The sequence below is a fragment of the Procambarus clarkii genome, chromosome 45 (assembly GCF_040958095.1).
Source record: "Procambarus clarkii isolate CNS0578487 chromosome 45, FALCON_Pclarkii_2.0, whole genome shotgun sequence".
NCBI lineage: Eukaryota > Metazoa > Arthropoda > Malacostraca > Decapoda > Cambaridae > Procambarus > Procambarus clarkii.
This window is the reverse complement of record NC_091194.1, coordinates 2,941,827-2,958,743: the sequence shown is the minus strand read 5'-3', so window position 1 is coordinate 2,958,743 and position 16,917 is coordinate 2,941,827. Positions and strand designations below refer to the sequence as shown.

The following is a 16,917-nucleotide window of genomic DNA, read 5'->3' as shown; positions in this document are numbered from 1 at the left end:
TGCGTGTGTATATATATATAATATATAATATAAAATTTATGTTATGTTAGCATTAGGAAATCTATTTACACATATGTGATATTAACTGTTTACTGTTGCAGGCTTGTGTTGTGTGGACTTGGAACAAAACATGTGCATCCTCAACAGACAGACAATTTCCTCCTTGTGTTGGGCTTTGATCAGCGGACGCCCAATATCATACGAGCATTTCATGAACGACATTTCTAGTAAAAGTGTAAGCACAAGAACACTGAATTTTGTCTCCTGATCCGTAGAATGTGAAATACTCCCAGAACAGTTGATGTTGCTGAGAAGCCAACTTTTAGACAAAAAATGTGGAGGGATGTTAGACTCTGTTCTCACACTAGCATAATAAGACATTTTAATAGTATTCTTTGTGCATTAATATTATTTATTCCTTTTCAGTTAACTTATGAATTAACCTCTGTTGAAGATTTGTTGAATTTTTGTGATGAAATTTCAACATTGTGTTTTACTGTGCTTGTTTGGTACACAGAAAAGTATACTTTGGTTGAATGTTTAATACTTTTTGCCATTGTATAACTAATGACAAAGTGTTATGCAGTTCCATGTGGCCAGGTACTGTAATACAAACTGGTGATAAGTGTGTTGCACAGAGTTGAATAACTTTTGGTGTCTTCACTAAATTTTTATCTTCATATATGTTGAAGTGAATGTGACAATTTGTTTCTTAAGACTGGAAGCAAAAGAACTCAAAATATCGTCCAATTCTACATTTGTAAATATCATAATGAATAAAATCTGTAATGGTAATTAAGTACATATTTGGCATAAATATTGAAGGAAGCTGACCATTTACTTTTTAAATGAATCTCTAGGCATTGACGGTGAAGAATATTATGGCGTTAGCCACTTGTGTGTTTCACGTGTCTCCTTCAAATATAACAATACTGTCTAAGCTCACTTATGCTGACTATATGGGAAGGACCCCTCACCGGATAAGCAGAATTCTTACAAGGGAAGTCCAAAAATGATCATATTTGTAATTTTTTGTACCACAACCAACATAATTTGAATTTCCATTTACACTATAAATCAAAAACATAATTTGAGAGAAACTTCAGTTTACCTTGTTGTAGTTTGTCTTCTTGGTTGATACTGTAGAGCTTGAAATGTATAGTTATTGAAAATTTATGTGATCTAATCTCCAGTTATCTGTATTTCTGTCTGGATATGGCAAAGTTTTGCCAGAAAATTATCCAGATGTGACTTGGACTCTGTGCCAGTCCGTGTTATCCGCCAAGTCTCCAGTTATCTGAATTTGTCCTTATATGGATTAGTTTGGCAGAAAAATATCCATATGTATTTTTTGACCAGATAATCCAAATATTTCATTCAGCAGGCTTTGGATAACAGAGTACTGTACATGTCTTCATATATTTCCTATAAGACACCAGTACTTTTGTCATAAATTTTTGGTAGACAGTACATTTGTAAAATTAATCAGAACATAGTAGAATGTGTAATTAATTATAGGTAAATTACATGTTAATTCAATGTGAACCTTTCATTCCTTCGGTAGAGGTGGTGGTTCGGTGATGAGCCTGGCTTGACTTCAGTATGACAGCATGTGGTGTAGCCATTGATCAATTTGATGTTGGTGCATCGTGTGTAATAGCAAATTGCTCACCAAGCAGTTTGTGTTTTATCTGAGTGACAAAAAATATATGTAAAATAGTTTCAGGTTCTGTTGCTCAGTAGTTTGTTTTTTAGTTATAATTGAAAAAGCAGCTAAGGAGCATAAATACATGCCCTCATTTATCTTCAAAATAATTATAATACGAGGGAAAATAAGTTCAGCACCCACAGCACTGAACAAAACTTGCTAGCCTTTGTATTTTATGGGCCAACCTCTGGGCCCCAGACTATTGATTATAGTGGAACATTGGCGAGTATTGTGTGATAGCCATGCTTCACGACCATACTACTGTTCCTGCTACCCCGTTTGTGTGTGTCATCATGCCTATGCTTCAAAATCATATTGTTGTCCCTGCCACCCTTCCCCTCTGTGTGTATTTTGTGCCTATGCTTCATGGCCATACTGCTGTCCGTGCCACCCTACCCATCATGGTTTGTGTTGTACCTATGCTGATGACCATACTAGTGGTCTTTGCCTCCCCCTCCATGGTGTGTATGTATTGTCTATGCTTCATGACCATACTGCTTTCCCTACCACCTCCACTTGGTATGTGTCGTTGTGTGGTAACTTATGCTTCACTACCATACTGCAGGCCCTGCCACTCCCTCCCATGGTGTGTGCCGTTGTGCCTACGTTTCACAAACATACTGTTCTTCCTGCCATCCCCCTCCCTTCCCTCTCTATTTTCTAGTGACAAAACTTTTATAAACTCAAAACAATATAAAAAAACAGTTTTCAAGTTTAAAAGTTGAAGGGACTGGAACATTGAAGATTTTGCATGTATTCTTAACTCAAAATTAGATAAGGATTTAAAGATAAATTAGATAAGGATTTTAGAAGAAACTTGTTTTGACTGTATTAAGTTAAAATATCAGGGGAATGTTCATATTATATAAAATTAGTTATTGATCACATTACTTTTAATCTGGATGTAATGACAGTATATTAATAATTACTTGAAGGTAAATGTCTTGTGAATGTGAGGAATCCCCAATGAAAATAGATACTGCCCAAAGGAACATTTGTTAAGGTTTTGCTTTGCCTAATTTCCAGTTTTTCTAGTGTGATGTGAATATCCTCAAGCCTAGAAAGAATAGGCTTGAAGAGGGCTTAGGTTATACATTTCAAACTTATCATAAATGAAGAGTCAGTGTGTGCTTAGGTAGCTAAAGTGACAATATCTTTCAGTGGTTCTGACTGAAATGGTAGCTACTGTTATAAACTTAATCCAAATGTTTATCTGACCCTAAATTCATTTAACATTAAGGTTATCAGCAAATTTTTAAACAGGGAAGCAGCAGCCTTGAGTGCAGACAACTTTTTTAAACAAATACACAAGTTTCAATATACAGTATTTCATATACAAACTGAGGAGCGTATGAAGATGCCTTGCTGTTTTAGCAGGTAAATCAGTCTTCATTCATAAAGCCCACATAGCTCATTAATATATTAATAAGTGCCCATCAGATTTGTCTTGCCAGAAATATGTATAGAAAAATTTGCTGAAGTTACCTTGAGGAGTTTTTGGGGCTTAGAGTCCCCGTGGCCCGGTCGTCGACCAGGCCTCCTGGATGCTGGACTGGTCAACCAGGCTGCTGGACGCAACTGTTTGCAGCCTGATGTATGAGTCACATCCTGGTTGATCAGGTATCCTTTGGAGGTGCTTGTCAAGTTTCTCTCTTAAACACTGCAAGGGGTTGGCCAGTTATGCCCCTTATGTGTAGTTGAAGCGTGTTGTACAGTCTCGGGCTTCTGATGTTGATAGTTCTCTCTCGGAGTACCTCTTGCCCCTTTTCTTTTCAATGGCAGTATTCTGCACATCCTGCCATGCCTCCTGGTCTCGTGTGTTATTTCTGGGTGCAGGGTTGTGACCAGCCCCACTATTTCTTTCCACCTGTAAATTATTATGCATCTCCCATCTGCTCTCAAGAGAATACAGATTTAGGCATTTCAGTCGGTCCCAATAGTTTAGATGTTTTACTGAGTGGATTCTAGCAGTAAAGGATCTCTGCATGCTCTCCAGATCAGCAATTTCTCCAGATGCATTTCACTCTAGAGAGCACCAGCATCTTGAAGAGTATCATCATTGGTATAGCATCTCTAGTTTGAAAAGTTCTTGTTATCCAACCTGTCATTTTTGTTGTAGTTGTGACAGCTACTTTATTGTGTTCTTTAAAGGTAAGATCTTCCAACATGAGTACACCCAAATCCTTTACATTGCATTTTCGTTCTATGTTATGATTTGACTGGATTTTGTACATGGTTTCTGCTTTTATATTTTCATTTTTTCCGTAGCGCAATAGCTGGGACTTTTCATTAAATACAATATTATTTTCTGTAGCCCATTGAAAGACCTGATTTACATCTGATTGGAGGTTTGCTGTGCTCTCTATGTTGTTTATTCTCATAAAAATCCTAGTGTCGTCTGCAAAGGATGATACAGTGCTATAGAGTGTCCTTGTCTATGTCTAATATGAGGATGAGAAAAAGTATTGGAGCAAGCACAGTACCCTGGGGGACTGAGCTCTCCACAGTTGATGGTCCGGATTTTATTTTGTCAATTATTACACATTGGGTTGTATTAGTCAAGAAATTGTAGATCCATCTGCCTATTTTTCCAGTAATTCCTTTTGCACACATTTTGTGTGCAATAACACCATGGTCACACGTGTCAAAGGCTTTTGCGAAATCTGTGTAAATTACATCAGCATTTTGCTTGTCTTCCATGGCATATAAGGCCATGTCACAGTAGTCCAGCAACTGTGATAGGCCAGAGTGCCCTATTCTGAACCCATGTTTTCCAAGGTTATGGAGATGCTGTGATTCCATGTGTTTTGTGATCTTATTTCTTAGCACTCTCTCAAAGATTTTTAAGATGTGTGATGTTAGTGCTATCGGTCTGTAATTTTTTGCCTCTGCCTTATTTCCTCCTAAATGGAATGTTGCTATCTCTGCTGTTTTTAGTGTGTCAGAGATAATGCCAATATCTAGGTTTTGCTTCCAAAGAATGTGAAGTGCTTCCGGCAGTGGTTTTTTTCAGTTCTTGATGAATACAGAGTTCCAAGAATCGGGGTCTGGTGCAGAGTGCATAGGAATACTGTCTATGGCTTCTTCAAAATCCAGTGGGGATAGGGCGGCATCTGATATATGGTTTGATGTTGGCATCACATCCATGAAAAATTCATTTGGATTATCAATCTTTAATGTGTTTAGTGGCTCACTTAAAACAGAATCGTACCGATTCCTCAGAATTTCACTAATTTCTTTGTTGTCATCTGCGAAAGTTCCATCTCTCTTTCGCAGGAGCCCGATACTAGATGTAGTTTTATATTTTGATTTTACATAGGAGAAAAAATATTTCAGATTTTTCTATGAGACACTGATGGCCTTTTGCTCTCTGTCTCCTGGATTTTGTACGATTCTTGTAGCTTTAGTTCAATTGTTTTTATTTCTCTCTAGCCTTCTTCGTCGTTCTTGAGATAGGGTGTGACTCTCAAGTTATGCGATTCATTTTCCTCGCCTATAGAGGGAACGCCATTTCTGTTCCAGTCTGCATCTCTTCCTCTCTCTTGATAGGGGTATGCAGTTTGAGTATATTTCTAGAGCTACCGAGTTTATTATTTTCAGGCATTGGTTCAGGTTTGCATTTTCTAGCTGTTTTTCCCAGCTTATTTCTGTGAGGTCTTGGTTCATTTGCTCCCAGTTAATGCGTTTATTATTAAAATTGAATTTGCTGAATTCTCCTTCCCTGGGGCTCTGGACTGGTAGTGCAGGTCTACTCCCCATGCTTGTCAAAACTTCAATTAGGTTGTGATTCTGAATAACAGGTACTGTATTTGTAATCATTGTTCCTAATCAATTCATCATTATTAGTGAAAATGAGGTCCCATGTGTTCTTTTTTCTGGTTGGTTCTACTATTTGTTGGTTTAAGGCAAATCTGTCGCACATCCGTAGCAAGTCATTTGCATGTGCCTGTTCATTTAGGCTACTTCCTGGTATTCTTTCTGATGTTAATGATATTTTTAGCACAAATGTTTTCCTCACAATGTGAATCTCACTGGGTATGTTGCTGATATTTTGATCATACCCAAATAGGCAGCATTGACCAATTTTAAGCTCTCACTATCAATTGCTCCAAAGAACATGGCTGAGAATGGTCTTGGATTACTGCTAGAAAAGTAGTAGTAGTGGCTAACAGTGTAGTGAATGTATGTTTGATAGACACAAGACAGTTGTTTGAAGGTGGCAAAGATGTAATGGGTATGGATATTTCCATTAGCCTTTTTGTTACTAGATAAGCTGTTCTTATTCTAATAAGATTTTAAGCATGTTAAATAAGTTAATATGATGAAAGGTCAAGTGAAGGAATTTGAAGGATTTCCAGTGTAAGGCATTGCCATCTGCTTCCCTTGTGTAACAAGCTAGCTTAACCATAGAGCAACCTTTTACATTTCTGGTAATGGTTAACATTTTGATGATATTCATTGTTTGTCTTTGTAGTACTGTACAGTACTTGCTTTTGACATTTGCATTTCTAGTCGTTTATCTTCATATTCTAATAATTTTTCGTGAATGACACACTTTACTTAATAATTTATCACTTGAAGAGCCAGTGTGTTGTGCCCACCTGAGATAATTTGCATTTATTCATCATGCTGAGGTGTTGCAGCGATACATTCCAGTGCTGCTGCTGTGTTTGGTTTAGTGTGCACGTTGAAAGATGCTGTACAGAACCATAAATTGTTTAACTATATCTGGAAAATGTTTTAAAGGCAAGTGCTGTGCTTCCTTTTTAATTCTAATTCTGAAAGTTAATGGTATGTTTAGATTTTTTTTTTTAAATTATCCTTTTATAAATTTGTTTAATCTTTTATGTAACACTGAATGAAACGCTTGTCACATTTCTGAACATTTTCTCATAACTAAGTATATTTTATTAGAGTGCAAAATGGAATTTTATGATTTCTGTATCAAGTGATGGTCAAGTTTCTTAGTGAGAGATTCCCAATGCCAAAATACTTTGACGGGCACTAAATTAGTCGGTGGATTTCATAAAAATTATGCAGCATACTGTTTTAGCATTTTGAATCATAAAAAAACTCAATGGCCACTCAAAATTTCAATGCCAAAAACTATATTTTTAACTAGCACTGTATTTAGGAATGTGGCTGCTTCAGAATCATGCAGTTTGTTGGCAACAGCCGAGTTAATGCTCATTCGCCACATTGGTACACCTAGTTGGGAGCAATGGGAATGAAGTTAATGGACTGGCCCCTCATAGTTTCCTAGTGCATCATTGACTCTAGTACTGCAGACATCCACAACATCACCAGGCCTCTCTGGACATCTGCCGGCCTAATGAACACCAGGACCAGAATCTGGTGTACTGAAAGAGGTGAAGAGAAAATGGGGGATCTGAGGTCAATTCACTTCTAGTCAGCTCATGTTCCTCCTGAATCTGTGGTTCTTGGTTAAGGTGCTTTCTTTTTTTGCCTTCTCCTTTGTTTCTTATGTCCACTTCAGCTGTGGCTTCCTTTTCCATGTGATTTTCTTGTTGGCTCTTCTTTTTGGTACCCGTAGTGGTGTGCTTTTTACTATTTGCTGCATGTGTGTATTTTGTTCCTTTCATCATCCTCTGCATTACACACAGAGATCACACTAACGTGATGCATCAAATGAACAAATCCAGAAGGGCCGTGACGAGGATTTGAACCTTGTGGATTTGTTAATTTGATGCATCACATTAGTGTGATCTCTGTGTGATGATGATGTAAGGGCCAAGAGGGAGAACGGCCTATTGACATAGCTCGGGTGCAGGGGGGGGGGGGTTTTGTGTAAAATCCTGGTTTGTGCCTCCGAGAGGCTACGGGATCCAGTAAGTTCAGTAGAACTTCGGTTTCAACCCTTTTACCCTGTCGTAGCTCAGTCAATTAAGGCAGTGTCTGGGATGCTCCCGGACACAGGTTCGAATCCTCGTCACGGCCCCTGTGGATTTGTTCATCCTCTGCATCTCCTGCCTTCTTTGTCTTTTTGGCAAAGAATTAAAATTGTTTCATTAAATATGCTGAGTTTGGCAAATCAATTTTCAGAATTGCAATTTTTGGATTTAGTTTGATATTTTCCTGTACTTCAGAAGTATAACACTGAGTTTCAGAATGTATTATTTATTGTTTAGATTATCAAATATATGTTCATCGTAACCTGCAAAGAACATAAAATTTTTTAAAGTGATTTAATTATTTAAAGTCTAAAGATGAACAGATGAAATGTTATAAATGCATGTTTTGAAGCTTCGATAACACAGTAGACAGCTGTTGCCTTTATTAGTGTTTATTTAATTGATGGAAATTTGTAGTAAGAATAATCTGGCAACTAGAATAAAGAATTAATTGGAAAAGATAAACTTGGTGAATACTCATAACTTGTGATTGTGTAGTTTGGTGATTATTTTCACAGCAACAAGTAATTAGTCTTAGCACTTTAACTTCCATTATGCACTAAATGAGGAGCTAATAGTTTAGTATAATGCATATAATGCAAGTATAATGTATACTTCCATCTATTGGCATAAACTACAAGACATTATTAGTTATGTAATAATAACGCCATTAACATTTTGCAGATGATCAGTCATAGTAATGTGGCTAAAGATGTGTGGTTTAAACATCATATCAGAAAATGGTCCAGGATGGACTGAAATGTTATCATTTCATCATTTTCTGATGTGTGGTTTGGACATCATTTTCATTGTTATCCTGCAATATTACAAATAAAAAAAAAAGATTTTTTTTTTTATTAAGTTAGCGTTCAATTCATTTAGACATTTTTGCAAAATATACTGTACTGAAACTATGTAGCATGCGTTCCTTGTTTAATGATTATATGAAATTATTATTTATGTCGAATGTAATTTCAATGTATGAATGTGTAGCAAAGCTTGAAAAAGCTATACTGTAGTTAAGCTTCATCTCTTCCTCCCCCTTGTTTGCCAGCACACAGGGTTTAAGGTTGTGGTGCATTTTTAGTTATAAAGGAAGCTTTAGCAAATTAAGGATTTTGGTCAAGCATTTCACACATGAAATTGCATGTTAATTATGTAGGAACCTTCATAGCCTTAGTGGTAACATTTACTCTTCACTTTAATTAAATGCACAGCTTTATTATAAAGGATTCAATTCAAATATGAAATGCGAGTTAGCAGTAAAGTGGTCTCCCACTGATCACATGTTGGGTGAATATAGGTAACCTAGAATGAGATTGTTGGACTTATCTTGATAGAAATTTAATGAATTATGCAGACTCTCTTGACCACCTATTTTTGTATCTAAACTTTTTGTTAGCACATGAATACTTGGGTGAATAAATACAAGTAGAACATTATCTTCCGTATTTATCCTTTATTATTGAAAGTTTACTGAAACCCTCTCGTGAGCAACACTTTCTAGAGGACAGGGCCCACCCTTGCAGGAAGGTTTGGGGTGTCCAGGCCAGGGAACATTTGGTATGACAACAGCACCTCAAAAATTATCACAGGCACATACAGTACTGTATTGACATCATGGTGTGCTAGAGTTCTAGTGAAGAGCTGAACAGTGAAGTTAAAATGAGTAACACAAAAATTATTAACATTGTAAAATGTAGTTCATTTGATAATTACTCGTAAAATGTAGAAAATAGTGCCTAACTTAGAATTATTAATATTCGGGAAATAGTGAGGCAAGAGTTGATGCAAAGATATTTTTACATATTTATTTATGACTGATTTGTTTTGTCTTTGTTTGAATTAATATTCAATAGTGTTTGAGAAGTATATACAGTGGAACCTTGGTGTATGGGTGCCTCGAGTACAAATTTTTTGGTGTACAACGACAATTTCATCATAAAATCTGCCCCAGTGTACGATGTTTACTCCAGAGTACGAAGTGCTTGTTTAGTATCCACTCAATATAAATAACAACCTGTACCGGGCTATTACCCAAGCCATTCAATTCTGGGCTCCACTATATTGGGAGGGTTTAAAATGTTGCTAACTTTTTAGTCATATCTGGGAAGGCAACTGATGGTGGGGGGAACCGAATGGATGGATGAATGGTAGGTGAGTGGGAGGAGAGGCAGGTGGAAGTGGGAGGGGAGGAGGGCAGGAGTTGGAGGGGGGAGGTGGAAAAGAATATCTTTCAGTAACAGCAGTACTATAGAATCATGCAAGGGAAAAACATGTGGAGGGCGATTGAGTGGGCAAGTGGTACAGTGGGTGGATGGGCGGGCAGGTTTCAGGATGCAGTAGAGCGAGATGGTTGGCATTCGGGCATGCAGTCAGTAGAACGAGTGGGTTGCGGAGTGGGAGGGCTGGTGGCAGGGCGGTCAGGAGAAAGAGTGAGTGAGTAGCAGGATGGGACGAAGAGGGAGCGGGTGGGCGAGTAGCAGGATGGGACGAAGAGGGAGTGGGTGGGCGAGTGGGTGGGTGATTAGCAGGACGCGCGGCATAAGGAATGGGTGCGCGGTAGTGAGATGGGTTGCTGCAGTGACTGTATCCAACTAGGTCAAACAGGAGTTGGTCACACCCGGGCCCTCCCCACTACCTCCATCACCCAATCCCCAAACAGGATCCTCCCTGCTACCTCCATCCCCCAATTCACAGACCCTCCCCGTTACCTCCATTCCCCCCACAGGACCCCTTCCCGCTACCTCCATCCCCACATAGGACCCTCCCTGCTACCTCCATTTCCCCACAGGACCCTTCCCGCTACCTCCATCCCTACATAGGACCCTCCCCGGTCCACTCATGAAGGAGAAGCAGGGGGTTACCACCAAAAAGAACGGCAAACCCTAATATAACAGCAGGAAGGAACACCAAGGCAGACCCCCTCCCTCCACCAGGCAAAAAGAAAACCTCGCAAGAGAACAGCGTACCCAGAAGGAACCGAGCCGGCCGCTGTTATAGGTGAAAACTAGCTGCGCAGTACCCTGTTCCCCTACCAGTGCAAAACTACCACTTACCCCAAGGTAGACAAGGGTGGAAATCCCCCAAAACACTTGGGGCGGTCAATCGCCGAGCAGCAAATGACCAACAGAGGTAGATCCAAAGTGACTTGTGGAAGAAAACCCCAAGCCCCAATGGGATTACTTACAGGGCACTCAGGGAAGGAGACCCTAAGCACATGCAGCCCGAGTAGCTGTGAATATTACTTCCAGTTAGCATGCCACCGTAAGTGCAGTACTGAACCAGAGAACAGCACAACACAAGAGTCTGGAGCTGGAGCCAGACGACCATGCCGTATCACATCAGCTGAAGAGCTGAGAACTTAATGCCCCAGGAAAGATAACCCTGAAATACAAGGGAAGTACTTACATGGCACCTAGGAAAGATCTTCCTAGGCACATGCAGCCCTGTGTACCAAGAATACCTGGCCACCACACCACACGCTGCTGGTACAGCCACACAGGGCAAAATCCAGTACAGGAAAGCAAGGCCAGGGGTGACATCTGATCACCAGACACATCGGTCAAAAACTGAAAGGGTGAGCTGGCTCCCCCTCCCCCCATTCAGGGGGGGGGGAGGCACTAACGAGCGGGCGTGCTAGTGGTTGTCGATTTGCTTGGTTGTTTTCTTTTGGGGAAGTTCTTTGGCTCAGTTCGGATGCAGGTTTCAATTTTTAAAAGTTGGGGGTTTGTATAGTTTCGTCTAACTTTTTGGGTACTCTCCCAGGTCGATGGCAGACATAACATACTCTAAATGTAGAGTGCTCATAATGGCCATTGCTCCCTGCGCATCTCTGATGGGACCAGGTTCTGACTCGTGGTCTCCAGTAGGCACAGAACTCTAATGACCAATGGCAAACTAATATGGCACAAGTCAGTTTGGATAGCTTCAGGGAGTCGACAGGGCTCCACACAGAAAACTTTACAAACGATTCACAGACAACAAGAGAAATATACAAAATTAGCTCAAAACTCACAGTACCAAATGCCACCACCAGGTGTCCTGGCTTTCACATGCAGCCATATTGTTAGCCAGTTCTGTAGCTGATGAACAGCACAATATGAACTAACCTGGTAGGCAGGGAGGGAGGGAAGTAGGGAGTCAGGGAGCCACCAGGGCTCATCCAGAAAGAGGAGTTTCAGTACGTTTAATGCTAGGTTTCTGGAGGATCTCCCAGGTGGTTCCCTGAAGCTTATCACAGAAAAAAAACAGGATTTACTAGAAAAGAGGAGAGGCAGCAGGAACTAGGTCAAAGAAGAGAATCCAGGTTGGGAGACATGGCCAAGGCAACACATGACTGACTGGGAACAGGGACGATTATTATTAACCAAATACCAGGCTGCCAAACCCCTGTTAGTGCCAAAATTACCAAGTCACATGTTGGAGAAGACAGCTGCCAATGCAGCATACAATGGGGCCTCGACTTACGATGCTAATCCATTCCCAGAGACGGATCGTAAGTCGAAGCGATTTTTCCCATAAGAAATAAAGGGATTTGAATTAATCCGTTCCCCACCCTCCAAAATATTAACATACAAATACATTTCATACTGAATACAATGTTTTTTCTAACTACAATACAGTACCTAAGTTTCTCTTACCTTTATGGAGGGCTCTTGATGGCATATGGAAGATGGTGATGAGGGGGGGAAGAGTTGTTCCTGTTTGGAAGGGGAGTCCCCTGCCATTATTACATCAGGCAGTGATGTTTTCTCTGGGGTACTCTCCTACGTTTAGCCTGAATACCACTAGGACCTGGTTGTGGTTCAGTGCTTGTTTGTCTCACTACAAATTTGTCAAGAGACATTTGTTTTTCCCTTTGTTTTAACATTTGTCTGTAATGCTGCATCACAGTGTCATTGAATAGCTTAAGGCAACGACCTACTGCAGCTTGATTTGGGCGAGTCGTTTCAGCAAAGGTTTGCAATTCTTCCCATGCTGCACACATTTTCTTAATTGTTGAGGAAGAGACATTCTGTACTCTTGTTTCTGCTCTATGGTCATCCTTACATGGGTTTTCACATGTTGAGCCTTACCACTGACTTTCCTGGGACTCATGGCGTGATATATAATAATTACTTTAATGTTCAAAATGCAAAAAATCACCACAAAAGCGGAATTTCTTATAGGCGCGATCGTCACTAAGCGGGCAGCTGTAGTAAACTGAGGCAGGTCGGCCGCGTGACTGGAACCACGCGCTCGGTCGACCCGAACGTGTACCAACAAATATCGGAAGTCGACGACGCCATCGGATGTCGAGTCACATTTTTCGATGAAATTTACATCGTAACTCGAAATTATCGTAAGTAGGGGCAATCGTATGTCGAGGTGCCACTGTACTTGGGAACATCGTGGGCCCAAGGGTAGACTGCAAGTTGACTAGATTTGATGCCAAAAATAAAAGTAAAAGCCTTGGAACAGGGGGACTAAGGAAATAGGGTCAACCAACAAGGTATCCACTGAGGCAGAACCAGTGACCCGCAGGTAGCAGTGAAGAGCCACCACCGGACACAACAAATGATGCACCCCTGGTCAGATAACCAAGCATCAATCATCAATGGACCCCCTCAGAAAACTAGCAGAATCATTCTTTACCAGAAAAAAAGTCTGCAAATGAATAAACTGTTTACCAAGGCAAAGCAACAAAATTCCAGCCTCTAAGAGCATGAATCCTACTCCTACAGCTTGAGGCGATAACCAACAAAAACACAGCTTTGAAAAAGATATTAGGAGCCAAAGGGAAAACCCCTAAAATGAGGTTGGGAAAGGAAGAGCAACACCATCCTGTGTACAAAATGGCACAGGAGAAGCATGAACTAGCCAGAGGTGAAAAAACACTGAATACAATTTGCGGAATGGCACAGAGGAAGAGCCAATGCAGAATGCAAGCAACAGTGGTTCTGTCACTGATGATTTTTAAGAGGCAACAGTATTAGGCATAAGATGCAGATTTAGAAACAATCAAGATAAAAGGACATGAGAGCCTTGACCAAAACCAGAGAGACAAGAAAGAGACGGATATTGGCAAAAACAAGTGCCAGGTAATTTCTTACTGCCACTGTGAAGAGACGCAAGTGTGATACCAACAAACCAGCCACCTGCTCTCCATACCAACACAAGTAAAAAACTCCAGATGGTAGAGGAGATCAAACCCAAGAAGTACACATCTGGGCTGATCTGCTGAAAGAGGCAGAGCTGTGGAAAAATGCCTAGGTCTGGACAGTAGGCAAGAAGCACTGGAAACCAAGGCTGGGTTAGCCACAAAGGAGCCAGAAGAATTACCCACCCTGAATACAACTCCAGAATGGACAAATCCCAGAGCAATAACTGAATTAAAGAAAAGGCTAAGCTGCATCTCCACTTTGACCAGTCCACTCGAAAGGTATCCACCATGAGAGTCTCGTGATTGGGAAATGGAGCCACGTTGGAGGGAAAGCACAGTTCCATGGTGACACACAGAGGTCCACCTTGGAGTGACTGAACATCTTGCAGATCCAATGCATGTTGCATTGTGAATGGTCCACTCCATACAAATGGGACAGAAGAGATGTACCATCCATGAGAATGTTGGACACATCCTGCATGTGAACACCTGATTCCAGCAAGCATTGGCAATGCAAAAGCTACTGCCACAAAGACAGTCAAGGTATAGAGAGGATTGAATTGGAGAGACTGTCGGGTCATAGCGCAACACAGCATGAGAGGTCTCCCTCGGAAAAATGGATCTTTCAAGATTGTTACTACTAAAGCTTGGTTGTCCACCAGACAAGTATGAGAGGTATATGTAGAGAGCTCGATAACCTTAAAATATGAAAATTAATAGTATGAACCACTTACCAGGGCAGTGAGAGGAACTCAGTGTCAGCTGATACAAAACAGGGTGTGTTATCTCGAGCTGCACTCACACTCTTCAACAGGGAAAATCTACTGCATCATTCATTTAGCAAAGCTGGTGAAAAAAATCTGTTCCCTTTATGCATCCTGGCCTGGGCACTCATATCCATTCACACTTTCCAACTTCAGAAATGCTTATAAATACATGGATGGCGATATACTAAAGAAATTGTTCACAACTTTTGTTAGGCCAAAGCTAGAATATACAGTGGTTGTGGTGCCCATATCTTAAGAAGCACATCAACAAACTGGAAAAGGTGCAAAGACATGCTACTAAGTGGCTCCCAGAACTGAAGGGCAAGAGCTACGAGGAGACGTTAGAGGCATTAAATATGCCAAAACTAGAAGACAGAAGAAAAAAGAGGTGATATGATCACTACATACAAAATAGTAACAGTAATTGATAAAATCAATAGGGAAGACTTCCTGAGACCTAGAACTTTAAGAACAAGAGGTCATAGACTTAAACTAGCTAAACACAAATGCCGAAGAAATATAAGAAAATTCACTTTCGCAAACAGAGTGGTAGACGGTTGGAACAAGTTAGGTTAGAAGGTGGTGGAGGCCAAGACCGTCAGTAGTTTCAAAGCGTTATATGACAGAGTGCTGGGAAGACGGGACACCACGAGCGTAGCTCTCATCCTGTAACTACACCTAGGTAATTACACAGGGTATCCCTTCAAAGGAAACCCCCATCTGACAGTTGGTCCAGTAACTCAGAGCCCTGAACACAGAGTGTGCCTTAACCCACATACCACTGTAACAGACAAGAAAAAGGGTTGAAGCTAACCTACCAGCTCAAGAATGACACCTGGGAACTCCCTCGCCATGAAAATGTGACGTCTACGAGCAGGTAACTCGATCAAGTATCAAGTTTATGTAACTTTCAAACAACAAAAGCTCTGTTATGGATTTTCAACTCCAACTCTATAAATATTACTAAATTTCCATTATGTAAAGTTACTAGAGACAATGCTATTATTCTTCTATATGAAATTCCATGTGTTGCTAGACTTCATTTAAACAAAAAGCATTTTACCCACAATATTTATAAGATTTTTCTCTTGTATGAATCCTTTTGTGCATTATTAGCCTTAAATTCTATGAAATGTGTCTTAGATGCTTTGAACAATGCACTTTATTGACTTGATTTATGTTTAAAGTCTTTTAGACACTTTAAACTTTGATATGATTTCTCTCCTGCATGAGTCTTCAAGTGCTTTATTAGACTTGATTTATCTGAAAAGTGTTTTAAACACACTGAACATTGATATGGTTTCTCTCCCGTATGAATCCTCTTGTGTGTTATTAGATGCGATTTCTGTGAAAAGTCTTTTAGACACTCTGAACATTGATATGGTTTCTCTCCTGTATGAATCCTCATATGCGTTGTTAGATGCGACTTATATGAAAAGTCTTTTAGACACACTGAACAATGATATGGTTTCTCTCCTGTATGAATCCTCATGTGTGATATTAGGCTTGATTTCTGTGAAAAGTTTTTAGGACATACTGAACACTGATATGGTTTCTTTCCTGTATGAATTCTCATGTGTATAATCAGATGTGATTTCCGTGAAAAGACTTTAAGACATTCTGAACACTGATATGGTTTCTCTCCTGTATGAATCCTTAAGTGTGATATTAGACTTGATTTCTGTGAAAAATCTTTTAGACACTTTAAACAGTGATATGGTTTCTCTCCTGCATGAATCCTCATGTGTCTAATAAGACTTGATTTATCTGAAAAGTCTTTTAGACACTCTGTGCATTGATATGGCTTATCTACTGCATGAATCATAACATGCTTTATTAAACTTGATTTATAGGAAAAGTCTTTTAGACACTCTGAACATTGATATGGTTTCTCTCCTGTATGAATCCTCATGTGAATTTTTAAATGTGATTTCCATAAAAAAACTTTTGGACACACAGAACAGTGATAGGGTTTCTCTGCTGAATGACCACTCATATTTAATTTTTTATATTTCTGAAAGTAGTTTTGGACAAATTATTGTCTGCGATTATACGAATATGTCTTAGACAGCGCTCTAGAAATTTAATCCTGACGAGTTTTTTTTTTTTTTGAAGAAATTTCTGTACAGTTTACTGGCATGTATTGATCTGACAAGTCATATTACTCTAAAGACCTTAAATATTTTCTCAAATGAAACTTCATAAATTATATTATTAAAGTCTTGTAGACACTGATTACTGTTGTTACTTCTCTCCTGAATAAATTCTAATTTGCTATATATATATATATATATATATATATATATATATATATATATATATATATATATATATATATATATATATATATATATATATACAGTATATTCTATTAAAGAGAAGTTT

General features: G+C 39.5%; 2 protein-coding genes across 5 annotated transcripts in view; one reads left to right on the top strand and one right to left on the bottom strand.

Annotated features, from left to right (window-relative positions):
• LOC123770000 (RNA-binding protein RO60) overlaps positions 1-9,059 on the top strand; it is a 59,064-nt gene extending 50,005 nt beyond the window's left edge. For all 4 annotated transcript variants that reach the window (XM_069301162.1, XM_069301161.1, XM_069301159.1 and 1 more), the window contains exon 13: positions 102-9,059. In XM_069301162.1, the coding sequence (XP_069157263.1) occupies positions 102-228 (127 nt within the window). In that variant the 3' untranslated portion in view covers positions 229-9,059. The remainder of the gene's footprint in view (positions 1-101) is intronic.
• On the bottom strand, positions 9,059-16,845 carry LOC123753316 (zinc finger protein 300-like). The gene has a single exon (XM_069301163.1). The coding sequence runs from the start codon at positions 16,526-16,528 to the stop codon at positions 15,695-15,697; it is 834 nt and encodes a 277-aa protein (XP_069157264.1). The 5' UTR covers positions 16,529-16,845; the 3' UTR covers positions 9,059-15,694.
• Between the last annotated feature and the right edge of the window lie 72 nt (positions 16,846-16,917).

Bases quoted from the DNA above. Each gene is read 5' to 3' on its own strand.
- LOC123753316 (XM_069301163.1), bottom strand. From the start codon at position 16,528: ATGAGTGGTCATTCAGCAGAGAAACCCTATCACTGTTCTGTGTGTCCA.